At 45.6% G+C, this 23,590-nt stretch overlaps 1 protein-coding gene across 2 annotated transcripts; it reads right to left on the reverse strand.

Moving 5' to 3' along the window:
- Positions 1–4,910: 4,910 nt before the first annotated feature.
- On the reverse strand, positions 4,911–10,847 carry LOC120671227. 2 transcript variants are annotated; one of them, XM_039951509.1, is made up of 12 exons: positions 9,123–10,847; positions 8,847–9,032; positions 7,002–7,103; positions 6,891–6,926; positions 6,702–6,797; positions 6,525–6,614; positions 6,291–6,410; positions 6,151–6,183; positions 6,025–6,075; positions 5,856–5,934; positions 5,728–5,745; positions 4,911–5,241 (listed from the first exon to the last, which is right to left on the reverse strand). In XM_039951509.1, exons 1-12 carry the CDS (start codon positions 10,302–10,304, stop codon positions 5,189–5,191), a joined length of 2,046 nt encoding a protein of 681 aa, XP_039807443.1. In that variant the 5' UTR covers positions 10,305–10,847; the 3' UTR covers positions 4,911–5,188. The 2 variants fall into 2 exon arrangements, with proteins under 2 accessions (XP_039807443.1, XP_039807444.1); XM_039951510.1 differs by having other exon boundaries at positions 4,911–5,745.
- Positions 10,848–23,590: the final 12,743 nt, after the last annotated feature.

Consider the following 23,590-nt stretch of genomic DNA (forward strand, 5'->3'; position numbering starts at 1 on the left):
GTGATCTAACTATTTCTCTAACTCTCAAGAGTTGGAGATGAGCCTGCTGCTTGAAGTTTATCAGCCATAATCGAAACGCTGGTCTTCCATTGTCAAATATTTTTGAGTTCCTCAAGTTCTAGATTTCCCACGAGGCTATCAAGAAGACTTCTATAAAGAAAGGAATACCAGTGTTGTTTACTGTCAGGAGTATTCTGTCATATATATCATTTTCATCTCCCCAATGTATGCCAAGCTTTTGCCAACATCTGGCTGCAAAGGGACAGTAGAAGAACAGGTGATCAATATCCTTTTGTGCTAAAGAAGTGCACATGACACAAAAAGTATTGGGCTGAACATGAAAGTTCCTTCTGAGCAGCATCATTTTCGTATTAAGCCTGTCTACTAGCATTAGCTATGCAAAAAAATTTATTCTTTGGGTGCACTTCGAACTCCACAGCTTTCTGAAAATTGGGGAAACTTGCAGATATTGATGAACCATCTTGTAATATCTTCTAGAAGTATAGATTGGGCTACCCCAAATAAGGGACCATGTATCTTTCTGATCTGCATTATATGGGATGGTGACCAGTTCCTGTTGCAAGATGAGCAATTCTTCCATAGCCTGCGAAGAAAGTGGTAGATGAAGAATTGAATCAAGATCATCGACATTCAGAAGCTCCTGCACCGAGGAGTTGTTGTTCCTGACAAAGGAAAAGAAGACAAAGAACTTTGTGGCCATGATTTCTTCAGACCAAAGGTCCTCCCAGAAAGTGACAGTAGAGCCATCTCCCACAGCACATTTTGAAATTCCTCTATAGAGAACATTGAGCCTAAGAATATCCTTCCACCAAAAGGAGCCTACTTCTGGTGAGGCATGAGGTACTTTCATGGGGTAGTGCTTGAACCAAACCATCTGAACCCAAGGTATATCTACCTTGTTATAAAATTTATGTAGCTGTTTCATAAGGAGAGCATCGTTCTGTAATCTGAGATTAATGACACCCAATCCACCCTTGGATTTTGGTTTTTGTACCATTGACCATGCAGCAAGGTTACCTCCCCTTTTCTTCTCTACATTCCCCCACCAAAGACATTGTTTTCTAGCTCTATCAATATTTTCAATTACTCCAATTGGCAGCTTGATAGAGCACATAGCATAGGTGATGATTGGGGAGATGGAGGAATTCACCATTTGTAGACGTCTAGAATAGGATAGAAAACTAGAGCATGAGACTAGCCTTCTTTCTACTCTATCCATGAGAGGTGTTAGATCCTCAAATCTGGGCTTAGTGGTTCCCATGGGCAAACCCAAGTATGTGAATGGCATGGACCCAACCTGACATCCAAAGGCTGCTGCCAAATTGTTCAATTTATTTGTAGAAACATTAACTGGGATCATGGAGGACTTGTTGTAGTTGACTTTCAGGCCAGTGGATGCAGAAAAGAGGGAAAGGATGTTCTTAAGGTGCAGTACTTGGGTGATATCAGCCTGCATAATGAGAATTGTATCATCTGCATACTGGACTACAGGAAAGTCACTGTTGTAATATGGGATTGGCAGAGCAAATTGTCCCTGGTGCAAGGCATCATTGATCACAAACTACAACAGTTCAACAGCTAGAACAAAAAGAAGGGGAGACAGAGGGTCCCCTTGCCTAACCCCTCTCTTATATTTAAATTGTTTTCCTGGGATTCCATTTAGAAGAATTGAAGAAAAGCCTGAGTCAAATATCATGGAAATCCAATTCAACCATTTTTCAGGAAACCCATCTGCCTCATAACTTGGGTGATTGCACAGTGCTCTATGGTGTCAAAAGCTTTGGCAAAGTCTAGCTTGAGGATGATAATTTCTTTCTTGTCCTGATGGCATTGATGGATGTATTCAAAGCACCATGCAATGCAGTCCTGAATTGTTCTATTTTTGATGAAACCATACTGGTTACTGTGCAAGAGCTGTAGGATGACACTTTGCAATCTATCAGCCAGAAGCTTTGTGAGGAGCTTTATGCTGCAATTCAGCAAGGATATCAGCCTAAAGTCATTTACTGTCTCTGGGTTATTGATCTTAGGAATGTGGGTGATGAAGGATGCATTAATGCTTTCTAAGTTCACCTGGCCATCAAAGAAATCAAAGCAAAGCTTATAAAAATCCTCTTTGATAAAGGGCCAGCATTTTTTCAGGAAGAGTCCATTAAAACCATCTGGGCCTGGTGCCTTATCAGTTGGCATGTTCTTGACAACTTGGTCTATCTCCTCTTTAGAGAAAGGCTCAATAAGAGAGCTAAGATCAACATTCAGGTTTATTAGCTGATCCAAATCAAATAACATCTGAGGTTGCAAAGAAACTCACATTCTGTTCTTGTAAGCTAGATACAAGAGGGCAGCTTTACCATCATGATCAGCAATCCAATTTCCATTTTCATCCCTTAGTTGAGAGATTGCATTTCTTCTATAAGAAATGGTGGCCATTGCATGAAAAACTTTGTGTTCTCATCTACCAACTTGATTTTATTTGCATTGTATCTCTTTTTCCAACAAATATTTCTGTATCTATGTAGCTCTTGGAGATGATTTTTGATAATCACTCTTAAATTCCATTCAGGCAAGAAAAGAGGTCTACAGTCCTCAACAGCATCTAAAAAGAGGATGACTTTGTTGCAGTGTTTGATCAACAAGGACATGTTAGATAAATGTCTGCTCTAATTCTTGAGACTTTGCCTGGTATTTTTGAATTTACCTGCAATTGAACTAGCTGAATCTCTTTGGTTTCTAACTAGTGCTGACCAACCAGTTGTGGCAGCTTCTAAGAAACCAGGGTGCTGAGGGCAGAAGTTCTCAAATCTGAAGATATTTGACTTTGGAATACTTGTGCTAATTGAAATCTTACAAGGAACATGATCAGAAGTGATCTTAGCTAATGGCATTACTAGTGTGTTTGGATAGGCCAACATCCAGTTATTAGAAGTGAAGAACCAGTCCAACTGTTCAAGGAGAGGTTCCTGTTGCATATTGCTCCAAGTAAAGGCCCTCCCTTTAAGGGGGAGTTCTACCAAACCCAAATGGCCAATGATATCATTGAAAATGAGAGTATCTTGCAGGTTGCCCCCAGGTTTATTTCTGTCTATGAGAGATCTGTAGAAGTTGAAATCACCAAGAAAGATCCAATTGGCATCATCATCGATCTGGTGATTTTTTAGCCAATTTACAAAGTCTGATCGAGCAGGTTCATGACATGGGCCATAAACAGTTGTCAAATTCCAGGTAGCTAAATTATGCCGAGAAGTGAAAGAAAGTGTGAGTCCAAAACTTTGTTTGTCCACTGTGATAGCAGAAAAAGTAGCACTGTTCCAAATGACTAAGATACCTCAAGAAGCCCCAAGAGATGGAACAAAATCAAATTTATCAAATCTGCGAGGGATAAATTTTCTCAGAAAAGGCATATCAATGGTTTGCATTTTGGTCTCTTGGAGGCAGATGATTGAACAAGTATTTTCCTCTATTTTGTCCCTAACAGCATCATGCTTTAAGCCCACGAATGTTCCAGCACAAGATGGACCAATTTCTACTATTCATTAACACATCTGAGATTGTAAGCCAGAATGATTATGACTAGCACAATCAAAAGAACAAAAAAGGGCCTGTGAAGGACCAGGTCCAAAGCCAAGTAGGACCAGAAAAAAGCACCAGCATAGTATAACCAAAACATAGTAGCACACCACCATCCATGAAGTTTAACAGACCAGGTTTGCAGATAAATAACACAAAGTGTTTTCATAACACATAATAAAAGATAAGTAGCCAATAGACACTGGGAGATGAAGCTGCCAAAAGTATCTTCATAGGGTAAGACTTCATGGGGCCAGTTGTACATCTTAGGTCTTGTCTGCATCTTGAGACTTGCTTGAAAGAAGCTGATCATCAGTTACCTCACTAGGAGGAACACTGCATTGAATCCCCTAGTCTTGGAGTGTCTTGAGAGGGATTGGGGGTGGGATTCCATCTGTCAGGCTTGGTGGTGCATCCAGATTGAAGCAAGAAGTGGAACTGTCAGAGGTAGAAGTACTAGCAGAACCTAGCCTACGTTTCTTAGGCAGGTTTTCAAGAGAGGTATGCATGAAGCCACTTTGGTTCTGCAACCTTGGGCTCCTCCTGCAGGCTTCCAAATTAATTGGTTTCCTGGATCTTGACTTAGAGATAGCCTTTGGTAGAGACATAAACTGACCAACATGCCCTGAGGTTTCAGATGAGGCAGCCTCAAAGAGTGATGTCAGGCATTTCTTTGCAGGTGGGGAGAGGGGAGCAGATGGAACTGACTCTGCAACATCAGGCTGTGCTGCAGCCCACAAGGAAATCAAAACAGCTTGCAGAGTGGGCTGGTATGGGATGATGGCCATGGATTGGTCACTAAAATCATTTCCAACAAAATCATTGACTCTTATCTGTGGTAGCTGCAGCCTGTCAATGGTTACTGGGAGCTGTAGAACTGCCGGCAAAGTGAGCTGTGCAAGTTTATCAAAAGCCAAGGAGTCCAGAACCTGTAGGGGGCCTGACAGAGGACTTTTGACAGAAGCCTGAAAACGGGCGGAATAAATATAGGACTGGGATGAGATTTTTTCTGTCCGTTTTCATCCTAATATCCATTGTCGCTATGACAATAGGGTCAGCAATAATAAAAATGCATCATAGACATAAGACTAACCTTAAGGGAATAAAAAAACAGAGAATATGTTCTCTCGGGCCCATTTTCTCTCCACCCATATTGTTTGGACATAAGCACTGAGTTTTATCATAGCTATTGCCCATTGAATTGGGTCTCGAAATACCAAGAATCTGTACGCACGTTGCTCTTACCCTGACAGATTATGTATGGAAGTGGGGGGGAAAGCAAATTTTGTGAACCGGTGGTAGTTTCTCTGTGGCGAGAATAATTAAGTAAATAGCATTTTGATTCATAGATCATATAGATACCAAGTCAGGTAGCAGCCACAAGCATCTTTATTTAACAATCATAAGAAAAATATTATCTAGTTCCATCATAAAAAGGCTCTCCCATTCTTCACTCCATTTATGAAAATTTACCGAACAATAACTTTTTTTTACCCATACCAACACCAGGGTATTTATCAGAGCCACATAGACAGTGAACCTAATAAATATTACGACATAGATAGTGAACCTAGCACCGGTAGCCTATTTTTATTCCTTATTAGCTGTCCAACTCAAGCTTTGCTCCGCCATTGCCTCCCCTGCATGCCGGAGCATAGTCACAGGATTCGGGGTCGATGCCTCGTCCCACGACCCGGGAACGCCGTTCCGATTCGAGGGTCGGGGTCAAAGTGGGTCAGTGTCCCATTCAAGATTGGATCGCATCCCGGTTTGAGAGAGGTCGCAGCCCCATTACTAGCAGATTTAATTGGGATAAGAAGGTTAAAGGTGTGGTTTTTGTTAGATAATGAGCCGAGTACGTGTACTATGGTCTAAATGTACTCTTTTTATACATTTCTTATATGCTTGTGCAGATTAGTTTCTTCATTAGTAGCACATATATAGTTTTTGTCTTTTTAAAGACGCATCGACCCGAAAATATCGACCCGGATGAATTAGGGTCACGTTCCACATAATAATTTATCGTTCCACAGAGGTATACCCCCTTCGTACCACAATTTTATAATGTGACGACCCTCGACCGTCGACCCCGTTCCTCGACCCGGTCAACCCAGTAACTTTGTGACTATGCTGCCGGAGTGGCCTGTGGTCTTGCCCCTACAAATAAATAACATACAACAATTACTTAGACGCTGCTATTTCCACTAGTCTTTCACGGATATGTTCACACTAGTTTTGCGCCATGACTGTTGAAAAGATGGGCGCACCTTTGGTAGTCAAACCAATTTGTTTTGCAATATCTAACTTTTTCCTTGCGTAGTCCACGTAGATCTTTGGTTTTGAAATCTGAAAGTAAAATGAAAATGCCACAATTAACTAGGAATAACATCACCTAAATAGCCATGTCAAATTTGCTAACCAGGGTTAAAAATTAACCATTTTTTTTACGGCCTCTGTGATCAATGGATGAGCTGCATCCTCTGAAACCTATGCATACAGATGTTCCATCAATATAAACTGCAAAATTGAGTTGGACAAGGAAATCATGCCAATCATGCTTACCAAATCATCAATGCAGGCCACGTAAGCATTATACTGAAAAACAGAAACAAAATTAAATTTCTATATGACTTGATCAATGGAAAAACATCCACCATAAGAGTAGGAATATGGACAAATAAAACTGACAAGGATAACCATACCTTATCTTTCATTGAGAATCTCGCTCGAGTGGTATTTTCAAGCTCTAGATCAATATCAAGAATCCACGAGGGAAACATTTTTCCATGATATACTTCCAACAGAGCTTCTCTGAAATCCATCTGAAGGAAGTTTGAGATAAATATGTCAATAAGCAAATGAGTACATAAAGCAACGCACAAATAGAAAATAACATAAAGCAAAAGTTTCTTAGTTGTCCATACTTAGGTACTAACCTTTTGCTTAGCAACCCGCTTCCAGATCTCGAAATAGACAGCATCCAATCCCTTATGCCTGAAATCAAACTTAACACTCCACATATGTTCCTGAATTTGAAAAACTAGAACTGTCAAATACCAATATGCCATTACCACCTATTGTAATTAAACTAAAACTGAATGAGGTGGCATTACTCGGAAACCGGAGAAAACTAATCTTGGGGAAACATTGGGAAAGCCTGCTGCAATCTTCAGTGCTTGAACACGTGCCACATTTTGAACTCTTTCCCACTAAAATCAAAACAGTTTACATGCAAGATGTGTCAACCTAAACACATTGCATGAATGCTAATTAGGTGCAAAAGGGTTTCGGGGGATGCTTACCGGAAGTGTGTTGTCCAGCAGATAACCTTCAATCCACTGTCATGTGACAAAAAGGCTATCAGATCACAACCATATGACCAGTAGCTTACAATTTAATCGAACTGATAATACCTTAGTCTCATTTTCTATGGCTTCACAATATTGGACATATGCTAGGTCTTCTGCATAGGTATTACGAGTTTTGCTGTAACAACTCCAATCAAGATACTCACCCTGCACAAAGGATACATTATCTGTTGAAAGCACTTTGATACCTGCTAATATGTCTGTACTCACATGAGAAGGATATCTAGAGGGACATTTCAAAATAGGTGATACAGACACTTGCTGATTATCACAGTATTGATTTCCAACATATGTCTGATTTGATATGAACCACAAGCTAGACTTTGCAGATCCGATGAAAAAACAACAGTCATATGGAAATCCTATTTGATAACGTGATCTCCATCCAAATAACAAGCCTAATATGCATTGTCCATAATCACAAAATCATAAAAGGTGTAGTCACTTACTCAAATCAGACAGCTAATATATCTTGATTGTAACTTGTTCCCTGACTAGATACCCAGTTTGTGACATATAATGAAATCAAGTGCCAACGGTACATGTCTAGAAATTGCAAATACACATTTTCCTACTATAAACAAATTATCCAACAAAAGGGTGTATTGTGGAGCAGAAAATAACAAGGAAAAACTATTATTTCTCTCAACTCAAAGGTTGTATAATAAGAAATATAAGCAACAACGGTGATATGGTGCACTAAAACGTTTTTTTCTACCTCCAATAATAGAAAAAGAACAGCCAGGTTGGTTATGATTGTTGACATGTGGCACAATTGTTTGAGATACCAAGCCGATCCTAAATTTTACACCTGCCATTTCACTGGTCCAGTCTAACTACCAGCTCAGGTCAAAAGGGTCTAGAGTTTTCATGTATGTGAACAATCAACTCACTTATACAAACCAAGACAAGGCTCTGGTTCCAAATAGTCAAGAGTTCTCGGGTTGATGGGGTTAGAGGAATGTGGTATGTAACTTTTGAGAGGTTTCATAAGGTGGGGGCAAAAATGACCATGCGTTCCAAAAAAAAAGGGACGACCATCCACATTTACAGCCTGGGAGTTCCAACCTCTCAAGTTGAATCACCAGTCTGGTCTAGTTTTATTAACCATGATGAAAAGAACTAGGAAGGAACAGTGACTGCATAATTACATGCTGCATAGCTATCACATGACACCATTAAACTGTGGGCGAAAATCCCTATGTTCCATTTTATCTCTCATCCTAGAACACGCAGAGTCGTCATTCAAAACCTTCACAACTAATAAAAAAAACACTACTTTTAGAGTTTGTTTAAAGTACTTGAATCTTGTCACATGAAAATGTACTAGCAGTGTTCAAAAGTACTTCACTGTCAATAGTTTTTAGTACTTTTGACAACATTAGCTAGAACAAAATAGAATAATGGTTCCTTGGATGGATTGCTACCCTTGTTGACGTCGAAACAACAAATGTAGACAAAACATGCTATATTAGCTTCAACAAGACTATATTGTAAGCAACACAAGAAAATGTCTTATTTGCTTCTGTTTCTCCAAGTAGTAAATAAACTGAAACTTGAATCATTGTATTTAGATGATATCTTGCAATAGATTTATAAATCGATAGCAATGAAAACTATGGTTCATAAACAGATCAAGTAAATCGAATACTAGTCAAATCATATCAGCAAAATCATCCTGCTTTGCCATTTTTTTTTTTTTGGAATAAAGCTCCTAACGAACGTAAACAATAACATGAAATCCAACCAATGTAGGATGTAACCGACAAGTCCACTCCCAACTTAAAGAATGCAGTATGGGTATAGCAACATGATTGGTTGTACATAGTAACAAAAATGAGCGTTAAGCTAGCAGTAGCGGGAATGGCAAAGTTAAGTGTTGATACTTACATAACTACGAAGCACTATATGCTGGTAGTCCTCAAAGCCAGCGTAGTTGCAGAGTTCATCATTGAAGTACCATTCAAGACTCTCCTCGTAGTACCTAAAGTACCCCTCATCATTAAGAACGGATGGAGGATAGTGCTGTGTCAGACTTCCATCATCCAGCTCATCCAACTTCTCATCAACTGATAACTACAAAAAACATTCAGAAAGTAATTAAACACAAAGCAGGGCAGATGCAGAAAACTGGAATAGAAAGGGTCAGACAGCATGATACTGTACCTCGTACGCCCTGATGCGGTACAACGCTAGCCGCTCATTAAGCTTAATGAGCTCCTGTGGCTCATATTCCGTCATATAATCAGGGTCCACCTCGGGAGGGTCATGGTTTAACTGCCTTGAGTAATACCATATCTTCTCTGCAACGTCGTCCATGTCTAGTTCAAGGAGGGCTTGTGCTTCCCCTCTTATTCTTTCTTGTTCTTGTTTGTAGTCCTCAATGGCCTGGACACCGATCTTATCAGAGTTTTGACCATCTTCATCATGTGTAATAATCTCGTTGAGCGCCACAGGAGGAGGATTTTTGCCAGAACGTCCTTCTTCATCTTCATCCAGTGCCACCTTGCCATGATCGACAGAAGAAGTTGGCTTTGGCTGCTTCTCCACACTCAGTGGTGAGCTTGCTTCCTCCACATCAATGGAGGTTTCTTCCTGGGCTTCTCCTGACATGCTGCTGCTGTGGCTAGGAGGCATACCAGACTTTTCCATCACTAGATTTGCATCATCAATGCAACCTTTCTTCTTGAGACGCCCCTCAAGCAGCAAGGTGTGCTTCATGCTTCCTTCCTCTGTAGGTGGAGCAGCAGAGCCATCTCCTGCTTCTTGCAAGTTGGCACAGAGGTCAGTGGCTGGCACTGGCAAGATCTTGAGATATTGACTGGAGGCCTTATCATGCTGCTGCTGCTGCTGCTCCTGCTCTGACTTGCATATCCAGACATGGCGTGGTCGAGGTCTCATGCTCAGCGCTCGAGGTCCACCATCGCGCTTGCCCTTTTTCTTCTCAGCAGGAGGGTCGGAAGCGGCCTCTCTTGCTTTTTGCAAGTTGGCACAGCGGTCTCTGGCCTGCGAGATCCTGAGGGATGGGCAGGAGTCCTCCTTCCGCAAGGCATCATCTTCGGGACCAGGATGAGGGAGGTGTCGCTTCTCCTTCTTGCGCCGCTGCTTCGGCCTCACGGCGGTTTCTTCAACAGGGGACGGCGAGCGGTCTCCCGCCTGGTTCCTCTGCTTCCACTGCTTACACTCTCGATCCGCGGCAGATGCTGCAGAGGAGGAGGCTCCTCCAGATCGATCGGACGAGGCGGGTTCTCCTGATCGACCAGGAGAGGGGGTTGGTCCTGTGGGCTCCCGAGGGGCGGCATCGGGAGATCGGCGGCTCCTAAACCGCGACCGCTTCTTCTTCGTCATCTTCGCCCTGGCAGGTCCCGAATCGACTGCTGCAGAGGAGGCGGCTCCTTCTCCAGATCGATCGGACGAGCCGGGTTATCCTGATCGACCAGGAGAGGGGGTTGGTCCTGGGGGCTCCCGAGGGGCGGCATCGGGAGATCGGCGGCTCCTACACCGCGACTTCTTCGTCATCTTCGCCCTGGCAGGTCCTGAATAAGAGGAAGAACACCGAAACCGTAATCTGATCTCGGGGGTGGGGCGCGGGGGGGGGGGTGTGAAGACTCAACCCGTCGAGGTTAGGGTTTGAGGGATCGCTGCGATTGGGTCGACGGTCGGAGTCCCCGCGCTGCTGGTCGACGTGGATCGGGGAGGCGGTGGGCCAAGGAGCAGTGCACGGATCAGGGAGGCGGCGGTGCGGATCAGGGGCAGGGCGCGGATCCGGGCTCGGATCCCCGCGCGGGAGGAAGGCGACGCAGAGAGGGGCCGCTGGCGGTAGAGGGGTGCGGCGCAGGAGAGGGGGCGGCGGTGGTAGAGGTGGCGCGGCACAGGAGGGGGCGGCGGCAAGTTCTCGGGGAGGTATCGGGAAGGGTACTATTTATCATTCTCATGGTCATGGATGCCACCTCTTTAAAAAATCATTTTTATTTTAGCTTCTATATTTTTACCATTTTTTAAACCAGAGTTTATATTATTGTCAATTTTGCTGACATGGCACGTCAACTGGTATGGATCACCCACGTAAAAAGACCGTGGTATCCCTCCTTTATCGACGCTCATGGTGTTCCTTTTCTTTTCATCGCATGACTGGTGGGACCACCTATTTTCTTCTTCAACTTCCGTCATCTTCTTTATTCCTTAAATCCTTCTCACCTCCGCCTCCCTCTCCTTGACGGCCGTGCCAGCCATAAGCACCTCCTGGACCAAGGGCGCGTGGCCTTCTTTGGCTGCTGGGTCATAGAGATAGAGGGAACTGAGCATTGTGTTCACTAAGCATTTCCACCTCTTAGACACGTGGTGACACCGGACCCGCTTCCCGAGCGGGAAGCGGGTCCAGGACCGTTGGTCCGGTGAGATGGAGTCGGACCCCAGGGGTCCGGCTGCTCAGCTCCTTAGGGCGTAGTTACGGATAACTACGCGAGTCTTGGCACAGTAGGAGTGGGTACCCCAGTTGCAGGGTACCGACAGAGGCCCCCGGGTCCGCCTCGGGAGAGGCAACGAACCCGCAGGTGGGGCCACTAATGTGAGCAACTTGGCTGCTTCTGGCGCCCAGCGGTGCGCGCCGCAAGGGTCTTGTCTTGCATCGTCTATCCTTTGGGTCACCTGGTGCATCATCACGTTTGGACCTGCACATGACTCAAGGTAGATGCTTAGTAGCGTGCCCACGGGTCCCAAATCCTGTTGGTTGTAATCCTTTGAGATAGATAGCTAGGTTCAGTGAACGGAGCTCAAGGGGCCGGCCTTTAGGTTAAGAGAAAGTCCGGACCTTCAGGTTCCCAGTCTTAGGTACTACGGCACTCATTCACAGGAGGTGGTGCGTGCAGGCTTAAGGTACGGAAACAGGCTAAGCGGCTACATGGCTCCGGACCTCCCCGGAGAATGAGTGCGCTTCCCTGAACCTGCAGGTTCCTAGGGATCCGAACCCCTCTCTTTCATGAGGGGTCTCGAGCTAAGTCACTAACTAGCCAACTCAATTCGGACCACAATCACCGCACAAGAGTAAGAAGCCACATGGGGGTTAGCGCAAACAGAATGCGTAGATTGAAATTGGAATGTAACATCCTTAGAGGCGAACTGAGAATAAATTTTTCCTTTATAACTAGATGTACATGAGATGTGCGATGTAAGACAGAACAGCGCTAGAGGAAGGGCCCGCTCCGGCGGAGACCGCTCGCCACGGTCGACTCAAGTCCACTCCGGTGGCCCGCTCCGGCGGAGACCGTCCGCCACGGTCGCAAAGAGCCGGGTCCGGAAAGTGGTGCTTGCTCCCTGAGCGATCCGAGGTCTGTGTAGCCGCTTAGTTTGGTTCTGTACCCTAAGCCTACACCTTCGTCGCCCTGTGGAGAGCGCCCTAGTACCTGAACCTGGCAACAGGTGTACCGGCCTCAGGGGTCCGGAGCGCCCGCTCTCTGCATGAGCACACCGACGCAATCAAGTTTGCGTGGAAACACATCACGGTAGTGGCCCCACCCGCGGGTTCGTACCTCTCCCGAGGTGGGCCCGGGGCCACTGTCGGTACCCCAGGACTGGGGTACCCCCTCTTGCTGTGTCTAGGCAAGAGCCTTGTGGTTATTCTTGACTACGTCCAAACAGCCAGACCCCTGCGGTCCGGAGCCCTGTGGTACCCCAAGGGCGCTAGCTTAGATCTCTTGGGATACTCGAATTCGGATTTTGCCGGAAGCCGTGTGGATCGCAAGAGTACCTCCGGGGGTTGCCACTTGCTTGGGCGTTCTCTAGTTTCTTGGTCTAGTAAGAAGAAAAATTTCTTGGCTTTGTCCACCGCGAAAGCGGAATATATAGCGGCCGGTGCATGTTGTGCCCAAATCCTATATATGAAGCAAACCCTTTTGGACTTTTGTGTGAAACTAGATAGGATTCCACTCCTTTGTGACAATGAAAGTGCCGTAAAAATTGCCAAAAATCCGGTTCAACACTCTCGCACAAAGCACATTGATATTCGCCATCACTTCTTGCGTGATCACGAAGCTAAAGGAGACATATCTCTTCAAGGTGTGAGATCTGATGAGCAATTGGCGGATATATTCACAAAATCCTTAGACGAGAGTACATTTGTTAGGAATGAGCTTAATGTATTAGATGCGGCAAACGTCATGTAAGTTGCCATGTCATATAGAAAAATGCATACATTTAGGACACTTGTCTAACCATGGTAAGATAGTGATGAGCATGGGTTTAGCTTGAGGTGGTGGTCCACTTGTTTTCCTCTAGGCTTGTAGAAAGGCTCATCATGAAGAAGCTTCCCATGGGTTCAAACTTGACAAGTAGAACTTAAATTCTTGTTATACATTCCTTGTCATATAGATGTGCACTTCATGTTTACCCTTCTCTCGCATGTGGTTGTAGCTTGCACCATCATTGCATGCGTAAGGGTCACAAAGGAGATCACTTGATGAAAATGAGACTTGTTTCATATGTAAGATCTCAATTCATGAGAAGTGAATAGAGCAAAGTGTTAGGTGCATTATTGCCTAGTGAGTCATGTCATGATGAGTTTAAAGCTCTCTATCTTCAATATTCCTATGACATGGCTCATACATTTTATTTGGCGCTTTGTCTCGCTTTGCGGCTTTTCCTTGTGATTGAAAAGAAAACTATTAAGCTAGTATGCTATCCTAAATATTTTGAGGGGTAAAGTCGCCTATGCAAGTCCATTAACTTGAGTTTAGTTGAATTTTATAAGTTTATTGGACTTAGCATAGAAGAGTGAGCTGAGTGAAAGTTTTTCGAGTTCACCGGTTAAACCAACGATTAATGGATCTAAACCATCGGTTTAACCGGCGTTACTAAGTTCTGTCTCAGCTCAGTCAAATCCAAGCGTTCAACCGGCGTATGCAAATGTCACAGCATCGGATCAACCGATGAACATAACACAGTTCTGACCTAACAATCAACCGATGATTTCAATGTTCAACCGACGAGTTCAAACTTCACATCATCGGTTCAACCGGTGTTCAGATGCAGATTTGCTGGAGTCTCGGGTGAACTGAACCGATGCATTTAACCGGCGTTCTAAACCTAAGCATCGGATCAACCGGCGTTAAGAAAAATTGCGGGGCCCACATGTCATATATCTCTTGCCTGCACACGCCGCTCTCACTTCTTCCGCCCGTTCGCTACCCACTATGCGCCGCCGCTCGCCCACGCAACCGCCTGCCGCACACCACCTCCACACACCGCCGCCTGCGCTCGGCCCGACCGCCGCTCACGCCCACGCACGCCAACGCCGTTCCACACACGCGCAGCCAGCGTCATCGCCGTCCGCGTGCGCCACCGCCCGTGCGACGCCGCTGCCGCACCTCACGCCGCCCATGCAGCAGCGCCCTGCACGCTGCTTACCACGCAGCCGCAGCCCACACACTCGCACAGTGCTCGCAAGGTGTTTGACAGATTGCCTGAACCGAGATGGGTCGCGAGAAGAGGAAGGGCAAGGAGATTGTTGTCGAGAAGCCGGTCCGAAAATGAACCCGTGCAGAGAGGGAGGCCGAGAGAGCCGAGATGGTGGCCAATGCCGCCGAGGAGCAGGCGTCAGGCCGTGCTCGTCCGTTCAGGATCCGGGAGCAGCCAGCCAGAGGCAGAGGCAGGGGCAGAGTCAGAGGAGGCAGGGCCATCAGGGCCATGTCTGAGGCAGCTGCAGAGTCAGATAGCTCAGATTCAGATGCAGCGCAGTCAGAGCAGTCTCAGGGGCAGAGTACTCAGGGTTCACCGACTCCACGACGTTCTGGCCATACTCGGCAGACGACCCCAGCAGCAGAGTCTCCACCAGCGACCGAGCATCGCACCGGGCCTAGGACGCGAGGTGGTCACCAGCCACAGGTGCCTCGCAGGACAGCAGTAGCAGCAGCAGCCCGTAGAGCCGAGGCCCTAGCGGCCGAGAGCGCAGTGTTCCGTATGGACACTGTTGTGCGTCTGGAGCCAGGTGTGCTGCTCCAGAACTTGACCAAGGCCAATGCGGCGAAGGTCAAGAGGCTCAGGTGGAGCGTGGCAGAGGAGGACTGGTTCCCCGTGACCCGTGACAGCAGGGTTGACCGTAGGTTCTGGACACTTCTTTAGGCCAGTTTCTACGAGACCTACCAGAGGCGAGGCCACAGGATCTTCCCACACAGAGTGCTTGACTGGGTTTCACTGAGGACAGCCGCAGGGGGAGCGGACATTAGAGAGCACATTGCACACTTCAGAGGTCTGCCCAGGCTACTTGAGATGGAGCAGAACAGGTACATTGAGGACTGGGTCCGAGTGTTCTATGCCACAGCTTGGATTGCTCCCGAGCGCAGAGCCATTCACTTCATGTTTGGAGGCCAGGTCTTTGGTTTGTCGAGGGCGACGATTGCAAGGATCCTTGGAGTCGACTTGGTCGATGTCTCCCTGCATGAGAGAGTCTATGGGGACGCAGATCCACCTCGTAGGGCGTTGATTGGCGGGATAGCACCTTCTCACGAGGCGATCTCTCGGTGCTTCCGTCAGCCTTTCCCAGCCTCGTATGCCAGAGTCCCCAGCTTGCTGACCCCAGAGGCGTACACAGTTCACATGGCCCTCCGGAGGACCTTGTTACCGAGGAGTGGCTACCCAGAAGGGTTCACAGGACTGCAGCAGCTACTACTACTCCACATCCTCACTCATGAGCCTTTTGACATTGTGGACTTTATTTTGGCTGAGATTGAGGATGTGATCACTGACAGGATGGGGGTCGTATGGTAGTTTCCATATGTCCACTGGATCAGCTTCATCTGCTCCATGATTGTGCCAGCTGAGTCACCCATGAGCGAGGTCTATCGTCAGGACGAGGCACCCCGGTTCCCAGTTTACCGTCCAACTGCTCCCCAGGACCGGAGGAGGGGCAGACAGGCCGAGAGAGCTGCCATGGCACAGCTACCGGCAGAGGTTCGGGCCTGAGTGGCCTAGGACGACGAGGCACTACTTGAGGCAGAGGCACAGCTTCCCGGAGGAGACGATGAGATCCACTGGTCAGAACTCGAGACCGACTCCTCTGAGGACGACGAGTACTTCCCTCCTGCACCAGCTGCTCACGATCATGAGGCAGGAGGATCCAGAGAGCCAGCGGTCACTACTGTCTCCGAGTCTCAGGTGACTCAGCCATCCGAGCTCACCTCTCTACTTCAGCAGCTAGTCAGTCAGCAGAGAGAGGACCGGCTCGCGACAGAGGCCTGGCTCACTACCATCCAGAGGGAGGCTGCTCTAGAGCGTGCTGCATCAGAGGAGCGGTTTGTCGGCCTACTTGACAGTGTCACTCAGAGGACAGACGCTCAGTTTCAGCAGATGCAGCAGGGCATGATGGCTATGTTCGGCATGATCACACAACTATACTCTCACTCCGGACTAGCCCCACAGCAGCCAGGTCTTCAGGGTATGGGAGCACCTCCGCTTGTGGTCACTCCAGCTCCAGCCTCTACAGCAGCTCCAGTTTCTTCGACGACACCAGAGACCACATTCTCGTTGTCAGCACTTCTTGGGTCTACCCGTCATCAGATCTTCTTGCCACTGCCAGCGACTACGCTTTTTTAGGACTCACCGTCAGCGGTTCAGTCAGTCGCCCTCCCCATCGTACCATAGGCACTACCTTCAGGGGGAGGAGGAGGAGAGGAGTCCCTACCACCGCAGTCGACGCAGCCAGCAGCCTCAGTAGTCACGACTTCAGATGCTGATACCTCTTCTGCTGAACCGCTTACGACTTCTACAGATCCTTTCCCAGGCAGTGCCAGCACGAGAGCCTCCACGACAGCTACACCTCCAGTCAGCTCAGACCCGCAGCTCCCGTCTGTCACCGAGGGTTCTCCGTTCGACGACGACGACGACGACCTAGACCGCTTCCTCACCGTGCCACGACAGCAGGACCCGTAGCTCGCCTTTTTGGTGCTTTGATGCCAAAGGGGGAGTTAGAATCAGGGGGAGGGTAGAGCTAGCAGAGCGATCGTAGATGCCAGGATTTGATTGTTGTATCCTTATTGGCTTCTAGTTCATGGACATGTATATCTGACTCTTGTGCATGTTGCTCTTTTATGACATGTCTATGGATTCTGTTCGAGCCTTCGTGCTCTTTGTGCTTTTCTTTTCGCGCGTTAATATTTCTTGCTTTACTCATTTAAGTTATTGTTTGTGTTGTCATCAATCACCAAAAAGGGGGAGATTGAAAGCATCTAGGCCCTCAAGGTATGTTTCGGTGATTAATGACAACCATTATTGTGACTAATGAGTTTGTGCAGCTTAATGAAATCTTATCGCTCATTGGATCATATGTTAAAGAGGCCCTTAATTGTCATCATTCAAAAAGGTGATCTTGGTATTCAACTCAAGTATATAATAAGACTAAGGATCTTTATAGTCCTAAGTGTCGCAAGGTTGAGAAGGACACTTAGATTAGTATAGGTTTTATAGTTTTGTAGAGATCGCACTATTAAGAGGGGTTAAGGCCAAGTAACTTGAGCATGGACATGGTCAATTAAAGAATGGATGCACACATTGGTTACTCAGGTTCTTGGAAGCTCAAACAAGTGCTATTCAACTCATATCTCAAGAATATTTGGATTTCATTCAAGACTCAAATCAAAACAGACAAAATAAGGAAAAAGTCTTATCACCGGTTTAACTGACGGCATCAATTTTCTATACGTCGGTTAAACGCTGTCACTGAAGCATGGACACTGAGTACACCGGTTAAACCGACGATATTTGAAATTAACATCGGTGCAGTTGTCCAGAATGTTGGTTTTCCAGAGATTTCTAAGCTTATACTCACCGGTTAAACCGACGATGGATTTGAGTTAGCGTCGGTGCAGTTGTCCAGAGAGTTGGTTTTTTAGTTGATCAGTGGACAACTACACTCACCGGTTAAACCGATGATACGTCGGTTAATTTGCCCAAGCTGTAACAGTTAGTTTTTCAAATGGGCAGTTTACATTCATCGGTTAAACCGACGATGACATTTGGAGGGCCGTCGGATTAACCGGCGTTGCGTATTTTTCTGGCAGCTTTTCTCCAACGGCTCTATCCGCGTGAGCTGCCTATATATACCCCTCCAATGGGTCATTTTGAAGACTCTTGACACCAGGCAACACTCATACACTCATTGTATTGTTGAGAGCCACCTTTGAGCTTCATATTCCACTCATTTTATCTTTCAATCATCCAAGAAGCAAGGCTAAGGACTTGAGTAGAGAGAAGCTTGTGTGCATCCGTTCTTGGTGATCGGTTCTTGCTCAAGTGAAGGCCCTAGCTTGTTACTCTTAGTGATTGGCATAACCTAGGCGATCTTGGTGATTGAGGTGTTTCTTGCGGAGCTTGCCAAATTGATTGTGGGAGCCCGAAGAAGATTGTACGTGGCTTGAGCTCCACCACGCCCGGATGGTGAACGGAGACTCTTAGTGAGCACCCTCGTCTCGGTGACTTGGGAGGTGACAAGACTCTTAGTGAGTGTCACAACATGGATTAGGGGTGTGTGCCAACACATCGACACCACGGGAAAAAAATCCGGTCGTCTCTTGCTCACTCTTTACATTCAAGCACTTACTTTCATGCAATTTATTCATGTGCTTGACCCTAGAGGTAATAACTTAGCTCTACCTTGCTTAGATTTATATTTAGTTGTATACTTTATAGCTTGTGTATGTTGCTTAGTTAGTCGGTTGGTGAATTGAGCCTTACTAGTATTGCATAGGTTAAGGTTACTTTATTTTATTTTAGAAATTTGAAAAAGGCCCAATTCACCCCCCCTCTTGGTCCATCGATCCTTACATACGTTCATCGCGGCAGGGGAGGAGCATCAACTCTAGTGCTTGGCGGGAGGCCGAGGGGCTATCCTTTCTATCCATCCCACTCCGTGGGAATTAGTTGACTTTAGTTTGGGTCGAATTCATTTGTTTGGGTCGCATTCATTCTAGTTTTATGGGTGCGAATGTAATGTTTATAAAAGTATAGTTTGTGGCATGAGTTGAAAGAGTACTTAACTCCTTCTTCTTAATATAATGAGATTGCAGTTCTTCTGTGTTTTTCTGTGAAAAAAAAGATTTTTATTCTCTCATTAATCAGTGGAGGTAACATTTATTATTTAAATTTGAGTATTTATAAGTAAAAATGTAGTATAATCAAACCAATAGTTTGGCAAAGTTTGCAAACTAAGCCACTATTTTTATTTTATTCTCTTATTTAGTATTAAGTTAATCAAGCACGTTCTCATATTCTCCAGATATCCCATTCATGACTTAACAATACTTTCAACACTTTATTCCCGTACAACTTCTTGCAGCGCTTCTACTTTTGGATTTCTCACCCCATTTCCCTCAAGTTTCACCATCATCATTTGGTGCCAATGGCGTGTAAAGGATCTTATACCATTCTTTTTTACACGCGGATCATAATAGCATGACATGCCTTTATATGCAAATTAGTTCCATAAGAGCATCTCCAAGAGAGTAGGTATTTTTACCTCTCTCTCTCTGTGACTCTCAATGTGACTCTTTAAAAAGGTTTCTGTCCATATTAAGAAGTTTCCTCCAACAAACTCTCTATTTGCACTCTCCAAATCTCAACAGCTGCTTTAGTTCTCTCCCCTCCACACCCACTGACATGTAGGGCCCACGTGTCTTCCTCTTCTTTCTGCCTCCTTTCACCATTCTCTGCTCCCCTCTGCCCTAGTCCGGCGGCCCTCTCGGCCCCCCTCCCCCGGCGATGGCGGCCGACCCCTCCCTCCCCTTCCCGTTCCGGCGATAGCAACAGTGCAGGAGTTTGCGGGAAGGGTGCCCGGCGGCCCCATATCTCCAGCCGTTGTCCGGTTCGCGGAGCTCGATAGCACCGGAGGTTCGTGGAGCTTGATTTGAAGCACCGGAGGTCGATTCACGGCCGGTGGAGCTCGATTCGTTGTGCCGGAGGTCGATTCACGGCGGTGGAGTTCCAAGAAGTGCTCCCGTCGCGCCTCCTCCACCTCCCCACAACCCGCCGGGAAGCAGAACGGCAATAGCCGGCGGAGGGAGGCCGCACCAACGGGGGAGGAACCGCCATCGGGGGAGGCAGCGCCGGCGGACAAAGGTCGCGCCGATGGGGGGCGGTGGAGGGAGGTTGCGCCAGGGGGGAGGATGTGCAGGGGGAGCGCGGGAGCAGGGGCGCGCGCAACGATGGCGGTAGCGAGGAGGATGTGCTCGAAAGAAGAAGCGAGCAGAGCGGAGTAGATGACGAGCGGGATAGCGACGGAGGAAGAAAGAGAGTCCGTTGGATTGGGGTTTTTACCACTTCTAATCTAAATTTGCCTACTCAAATAGATTTACCTATTCTATTGGAGATGCTCTAACACGCTCCTTTCTTCTTCTTTTTTGAAGGGAACGACAAGAGATTTGCCGTAATTTTTATTAGAAGAAGAAAGATAAAAGAGATACAAACAACTTCAAACCCCCAACACAACTGAAGCCTTATCAGGCCTCTAGACGACTACAAAAGAAGCAAAAGAGCTCCGACCTATTAAAAACAAAAGCAGCAAATAACCACTTTGCTATAAAATCACAAAAACAAACCACAAAAACAACATTAGGGGAGATGGTCAAAAGGTCATTTTTAGACTGGTGGCCACCTAATGAAAATGAAAATCTTCTTTTATTAGATTCGCGACATCAACAACTTCCTTGGATTCTTGCTGAAAAATTCATCGATTTCTCTCCTTCCAAATATTCCACCAAAAATATATCATTAGACCATCAAAAGTTGGTTTTTGTTCCTTACTTAAAAAATCTTTCGGCACCTTTTCCACCATCAGTAAACTGTGCTTGTTGAATCACTGGGTAGTATTTCGCTCCTTTCTATTGCTATCAAACTTTTATCACCCTATTGTTGACGCAAGTTTCGGCCAACACACGAGAGCACTCGAGTGTGCGAGTCGCAAACAGACCGAAGGGCAGCAAGGCCGTACAGACCGGTTAGACCAGTTGAGTAGACCGGTCGGACCGGTTTCTAGGGTTTCGCCGAAATTGGTCGTCTCGAGGGATAACTATCACACTTACGTGGTGAAGAACGGCAAGATTTACAAGCAAACCAGCAAAGAGATAACCAACGCGATAACGTGACGAAGAACGACTAGTTTACAAGCAAACTAGCAAAGGTCGTCTAAGCTCTCGCCCGGGAGGGACCCCGTCAGGGTGTGGAACATCGCCGGACGTGCCCTAGGTTGACCAGCAAATCTTAGGACGCCATCTCTGGTCATGGAGATCAGAAGACGAACAGCATGGAGAGGTTGGAAGAGAATTAGGGTTTGTAGAGAGGTAAAAGTTGATTTGTTCGATTGGATGTGTATCAATCGGCCGTAACCCTTTATATTTATAGGGTGGGGTGGTCTGTACCATTTAGGAGTCTAAACCCTTACAAATGACGTATCAAAATACAACTCCTAACTCTGACCGGACTTTTCAGACCGGTCTCTGGACCAGTCTGACCGGTCAGACCGGGGTACAGGTTTTCCGGGAGGCATAATTTCCTCATCCAGAGTCCAAATTGGACGTTCTATATATGCATTTCGATCGTCTCGACGAGATCTACGCAATGGTGAAGTCCAATTGACAATTTGACAAAGTTGTCCTGACCGGTCTGGCCGGTTTGTATGACAGGTCTGATCGGTTCGTCCAGATTGCCAGCAAATCTTGTCTTGTGCCAATTTTGAGTGCCAACATATGCCCCCTGTTTCTTGGTAAAGCTTGCATACTAAGAAACATTTTTCCAAAGCCAAAATTGCACTAAAACAATGAAAAGCACCAGCGCACCAATCACATCTTGTCTTCAACGATGAAGGAATTCCATCAACTATATATCTTGATATTGCTCAACAATAGTTTCATCTTTCTGGTAATGTCCCTGCATCTTCAGTGAGATGACGAGCCTGAGTACACATCACCTCGGCTATAAGTATTTGAAATATCATTCAAAGTCATTCTCACATCCTCAAATGACCATGGATGCACAAATTGACCAAATTACGATCAATAGTAATTTGATCCTTTCAATGTCTTCCAGAATTAAAATTGGGATCATATAAGGACTAAAGATAATGTCCACCAATCTCATCCATGAATAAAAAAACTCTAACCGAAATAAAAGAAACTTGTTCGGCTTGCTTATTAGTGCAAAATATTGCAATCGGTCTTATAAATGAATATGCCACAATGACAGCATAAATGACCAAGATTGGCAAGAACTGCAAGAAAAATGGTCAGACCGGTCTTACAAGCGGTTAGACTGGCCTTGAAATTCGGTTAGACCGGTCTCCTGGGCCGGTTGGACCGGTCTATCCAGAGAGCATACTTTGGCACCCACAAACATCGGCCTTTTGATATGAACTTGACCTTTTCTAATCATATAGCCAGATGTTTGATTTGCCAAAATATCAGCTGCATTATTGACATGTCCTGATGTATGATAAATGATGAATTCATCAAAGTGAGATATCACATCTAGACAGTCTCATAATTAAAAATTAGTGATCCAAATAAGCATTACTTTAACTTAGTTACTTGCTGCACCTATTAATATTGAACCACAAAACATTTTTGGATATTTCACACCTATGGATCTCAAGATTCCTAGCTCGAATGCAAAATTTCATATTCAGCCTAATTATTGGTGTAGAAGTATTTAAACCGGCTATACTTCTCAAATAGTCTCACAAACAATACCAATGCCTTGAGAACTCTTCCAAACCGACTCAACATAGTATCTATAGAAGAAAAATACACAACTCATAAACATCTCCCCCCCCCCCAGCCTCAAAGCAACCAAGTGATCTCTGATTGGGAAGCTTAATGCTTTAGGACGATGATCAAAGACATTCATCGGCCATATATGTTGCCAAAGACGATATAAATTATCGTCTGTAGTGAATTCATCCATAATAAATATGTATAGCCGAAATAAAGTGTAGAGAGATATATGAGTTCAAGAATTAAAACCATCTCTAGGAACTAAATATTTCGGCTTTTGAAATTAATCAATATGCATAGCAATTTGGTGATAACCCTCTATGATATAAAGACCCATATGACATACGAGGATCAAAATTAAAACATGAGGGGTAACCAAACATATTATAGGATGAATTCCAAGACATAGGCGTTTATGACATGGGTAAATCAAATGGATGATGTACTGACCAATAATTTTGATGATTTGGTGCAAACCTTATATTTGAATATCGTCTCTTGGACCTCCTGTTCTTCTTTAATTACATTGCACCTTTTGCTGGACCATCATCTTTGTCTTGAGTTTGAATACTCCCTTTAGGAACCCACGCCATGTTCCTTTGTTTCAACTCTTGGGCACTAAGTTTTTGGAGCTTCTTCATTTGCCAATTTGATGAATCAAGTGTATGGCTTGGCTTTGCTTCAATTCTGGACAGCAATGATTTTTTCTTGATTTTGGGCTCCTTCAACTCACTTTGTTCAGATTTGGCATTAGGAATATCGACACTCAATTTTCCCCTCCTTTGCCATCAATAGCCGAAGTCAACACATTAATCGGCTTTTCATCAATTGCATTCAGATCTGAACACTTATCTTTACGGCCATCCTTTTTTACCACATAAATTT

The sequence above is a fragment of the Panicum virgatum genome, chromosome 4N, assembly GCF_016808335.1.
Source record: "Panicum virgatum strain AP13 chromosome 4N, P.virgatum_v5, whole genome shotgun sequence".
Classification (NCBI taxonomy): domain Eukaryota; kingdom Viridiplantae; phylum Streptophyta; class Magnoliopsida; order Poales; family Poaceae; genus Panicum; species Panicum virgatum.